Source organism: Hakea prostrata, unplaced genomic scaffold, assembly GCF_041222555.1.
Source record: "Hakea prostrata isolate BN-2017 unplaced genomic scaffold, UWA_Hpros_2 contig_131, whole genome shotgun sequence".
Lineage (NCBI taxonomy): Eukaryota > Viridiplantae > Streptophyta > Magnoliopsida > Proteales > Proteaceae > Hakea > Hakea prostrata.
The window spans coordinates 40665-45235 of record NW_028291250.1 but is presented as its reverse complement, the minus strand read 5'-3'; the positions used below and the strand labels follow the sequence as shown (position 1 = coordinate 45235).

The window sequence follows — 4571 nt, the reverse complement described above, 5'->3', positions numbered from 1 at the left end:
CAACTGACCCTCTATATCCTTCATGCAAAGGCCAATTTCTAAGGTCTTCAAAGGGTAGAAACCTCTAAACATTACCCAATCAATGGTATAATTTACCATAGCATTTGAGTCCCCTAGCATTGATTTTCATGCATGGCAAAATCTTCTTTTTATGCCTTTTGCACTAACTTTTTCTCTCTCCTTTTGAACTCTAGGGTGGCCGGGTCTTCCTCTTGTTCATCCAACTCCAGATGTTTGATTTCCGGACCCCCCCCGGTAGCTCAACTTGAATAGTCCACGTTTGCCTTCTACTCGTACTCTAGGTTTGCAGGACCGAAAACGATGGGTTATAGTCCGGCTGTCGTATTTGGAAATGCAATCAGAGGTTCTATAAAATTTCTAAAGGAGAAAGTAATTTGTAAATAAATTTTAAAGTGGCCTTGGTGGGTCCCACATCAACCCCGCCCAAATTTTTGGTAAAGAAGCATCAGGGATGTGATCCAAACTCGGGAAAGTTAAGCTAGGAGCTTAGAGTGAATCAATATGAAACACGTTAATAAACATCACCCTTCCACAATATGAAAGGGATTTTTGGAATTTATAAGACAAAAAATGAGGACTTTTAATGTAATATATTGATACAGTGTACTGTAGTGCAATTTTAGGTGTGTGTGTCTTTGGAAATTTTCCATAGAAAATATAAAACATAGATACATTTGAAGAGGGCTGAAAATCTTACTCAACCCAAAGATGAGTACAGACAAACATACAAACATAATAAAAGAAAGCAAGTACAAGAAATTTCATTGTGGAAATGGATTCACTTTCCTCTATTATGGCGTTTGGTTTTCCTTGACCATTTGCTCTGTTTGGACACCACAAGCCTAGAAATGAACTTAGAACATCTGTTTTTTCTCCACAAGAAACTCTCGTCCAATAACCAATCCAATTATAACACCGGAGCAATATCCCCGCCAACGCAAACCTCCAATCAAACAAACATGTTTCATCATCATCAACATCATCTCCTTTTTGGAACGTTGATGTGGGAGGTAAAACTCCGCACTTCTTTGTCAAAGGAAAACCACATAATCCTGCATTTCCCTCATAGGAAGCATTTGAAAAAGTGTTGAATTGGCTCCCTTGTGGAATAATTCCTGTTAAGTCATTGTAAGATAGATTCAAGACTGCAAGGAACGTCAAACCTGCTAATTGCGTCGGGATTTCTCCAGAGAGTGTGTTTCTTGAAAGATCTAGTGACTCAAGTCCCCTTAGTTTTCCCATCGAAGATGGAATATGACCTGCTAGGCTATTTCCAGACAAGTTGAGTACTTTCAATGCTTTTAAATTTCCCAATGCATCCGGGATTTTTCCTACAAAGAAGTTGTTGGATAGATCAATGGTGGTGAAGGTGGTTAAAATTTTCTGCATCTCCAAGTGTATTCCCTTCTCATTAATCGCAATCCTATCTTGATAATATGCAGAAGCATTTGTACCATAGTAATGCAAGTCAGATGTATCCTTGTCAAACATCATACCCTTCCAATGACGAATGTATTGCAATGGTAAATCTCCAAAGAAAATTATTAAAAGAGAGATCAATGACATGTAGGCTTGCAAAGGGACATGAATGAGGTTGGACGAGTTGAGCAACGAGACCACCAAATTTGTTGGACCTTAGAACAAGAACTTGCAACTTAGGGAGTTTTTCCAACCAATGAGGAAAGGTACCATTCAACTGGTTGTCTGAAATATCCAATACGGTGAGTAACTTGCAGTTGCCCAATGATCTTGGAATTCCTCCTTGAAAATTGTTTTTGTTGAGTTTGAGGGTATGCAAATTGCACTCATCTTTGAATAAATCAGGAATGGGTCCTTGTAATCTGTTTTCTTCCAAATTTAGCACGCCCATATTACTTTTGCCAAGGCATTTTGGAATGCTGCCACTCAATTTATTCTTGGACAAATCCAAGATATCAAAGTTTCTTACTTTGCAGATTGAGGAAGGGATTTTTCCAGTTAATTTGTTGTCTGACATTGAAAAGAGATAGGTGGTTTCAGAGAGAAGGGAAGTGAGATTCCCTAATATGTGGGAAACAACCTCAGTATCAAACTCATCAAATGTTTGGGGAGAGCATGGTGCAGATGATTGACATTCTTGTATCATGTTTAAGTGAAGATCAAGTATTGTAAACATGTTGATGGAATGATCAGGTAATGGCAATTCTAGACCGTTGAACATGTTGCCAGAAAGGTTCAGCTTGCTCAAATTCTTTTTCCATATCCATTTGGGTATCTCACCACCAAGTCTATTACCACCAATATACAGAGCCTTTAATTCCTTGATATCCTTAAGGAAATCTGGGAATTTTATAATTCTATTGTCAGAAAGGTCTAGACTAACTAATTCCTTCTGATTCTTGAGGAAATTTCTTGGTAATTCACTGATGTTGCAAGTATGCAAACTCAAGTAAGAAATCTGAGCACTGACAAAATTGATGTCACCACTATGATTATTGCTAGGGAGACCATCATAGGAAAGATTTCTATCTTCTTCTAAGTAGCTAAAGTCATTGAGTGAAAGGTCAAGGTATTGAATTGTACCTTTAATCTCTGAAATTGATCTCATCAGGTCTTTTCCTTTCAAATGGTTGCCATTCAAAAAAAGTAGTAGTGAGAAAGAAGATGAGATGTTGTGAATAAGAGGAGGCTCATTTATCACTCCGTTGAATTGGTTATTGGACAAGTCCAACAACATTGATGGGGAAAAGAACAATGAAGAATGGATGGGCCCTTGGAGTAAGTTGTTGCCCAACCCTAGTAATTTAAGATTGGAGGACCTACCCTTGAAAAAGTAATCAGGAATTTGACCACTCAGACTATTGTATGAAAGATCCAACCATTTAAGCTGGGTAAGATTAGCAATGGAAGGAAGGATTGGCCCAGATAAGTTACAACTCTCGAGATATAAAACCTCCAAAAATTTAAGGTTCCCAATTGAACTTGGTAACAACCCTTGGAATTTTGTCTTGCTAGCAATCAAATATTGAAGAGTGGTGTTTATTTGAGGGAATTCAGGCAAATGAACAGAGAGGAGAGGGTTATCAGATAAGTCTATATAACTCAACTTGGGTTGAAGAAAGAAACTGCTTGGGAAATCTCCATACAATCCACAATCGGAAAGAGTAAGGATAGTGAGAGAAGTGAGGTTCATCAAAGAATTCGGTATCATGGAAGTAAGATTCTCGTTTTTGTGAAGGTGTAGCTCTCTTAGAGAACGAAACTTCGAGATCGATGCATCTGCAGGACCTGTAAGTGAACATTCAGCCAATGACAACACTTGAAGGTTAGAGAGTGCAGATGATAAGTGATGACACCAATGCCTATTTATTTGAGCAGACAAATTCACCCCATCAAGACGGAGTTCTCTTAACAGGGTTAAGGTTTGGACAAACGCTCTCAAATTTGGGATTTCAAGTTGAAACAAACCCCTCCTTTGAGAGAGGTCAAGTGAAACCAACTTGGTGAGATTTGAGATTTCAGATGGGATTTGGCCCTGAAAGTTATTCCAAGAAAGATCAAGAGAAACCAACTCAGTTAGATTTGAAATTTCAGATGGGATTTGGCCCAGAAAGTTATTTGAAGAAAGATCAAGAGATACCAATTGTATAAGCTGTGACATTTTTGACGGGAATGGTCCTGAAAAAGAGTTAGCTGAGAGGTTGAGATGCCGTAATCCAGAGAGTCTTACAAAGCCTGATGGTGCAAAGTGTTCAAAACTGTTCCTTGAGATGTCAAGCATTTGAAGTTGAAGGAGACTGAAGAGGGTACTATTGGAATGGATGGAACCATTGAGCGACGAATTGAAGAGAGCAAGGCCAACTACATGACCAGTAGTGGCATCGCAAGAGATGCCTTCCCAGAAGCAGCAATCAGTATTTGGCTTCCACGAGTTGAGAGATGTAGGATAGTTTGAAGAGACATTGTAGTGCTTTTGCTTAAATTGAAGCAAAGCAGAGCGCTCATCATGAAGACACAAATAAGAAGCAGGAGAAGGAGAAGAAAGGAAACAAGGCTGAAACAGAACTAGTAAGAAAAGAAGGAATTGGCAAGACATACTTCCTTTCTATTTCTTCAAAGGAACTAATTAAAAAAGGTTTGGGTTTTGTAAATGTTGGACGATTGATGCATGAAGGAGTTCATCTTGCCACTTATTTATAGACAAACCATGAGACAATCTTTAAGAAGAATCCTAATAGAAACGCTTTGTTTGTAAATACAGGATATATTATAAATTATATCCATTTTCTAAATCTATGAAGTTAAATAGTATGTAAATACGGGATATATGAAGTTGACTTGATTTATAGAGATGAGGTCAAGAAGAGAAGGAGATGAAGATGGAACATTCATGAAGCGCCTAACTCATCAAGTCTAGGAAGAACGGAGACTTTTCCTAAACGTGAAATGTGAAGGGGTATAATATGAGAAATAATAAATTATGATGAAGAAGATTAGTCACATTCAGTCAGTCATATATAAATAAATTTCAAATTGAATGTCTGTTTCAGAGAAGAATCTTATTAGTAGAT

The 4571-nt window shown here is 37.9% G+C and overlaps 1 protein-coding gene across 1 annotated transcript; it reads right to left on the bottom strand.

The window, feature by feature from the left end:
* Positions 1–589: 589 nt before the first annotated feature.
* Positions 590–4237, bottom strand: LOC148998801 (receptor like protein 27-like). Its single transcript, XM_089141712.1, is given in 4 exon segments — positions 590–904; positions 906–950; positions 952–1554; positions 1556–4237. Coding segments are annotated over 4 exon segments (3294 nt in total). The 5' UTR covers positions 4097–4237; the 3' UTR covers positions 590–799.
* Positions 4238–4571: the final 334 nt, after the last annotated feature.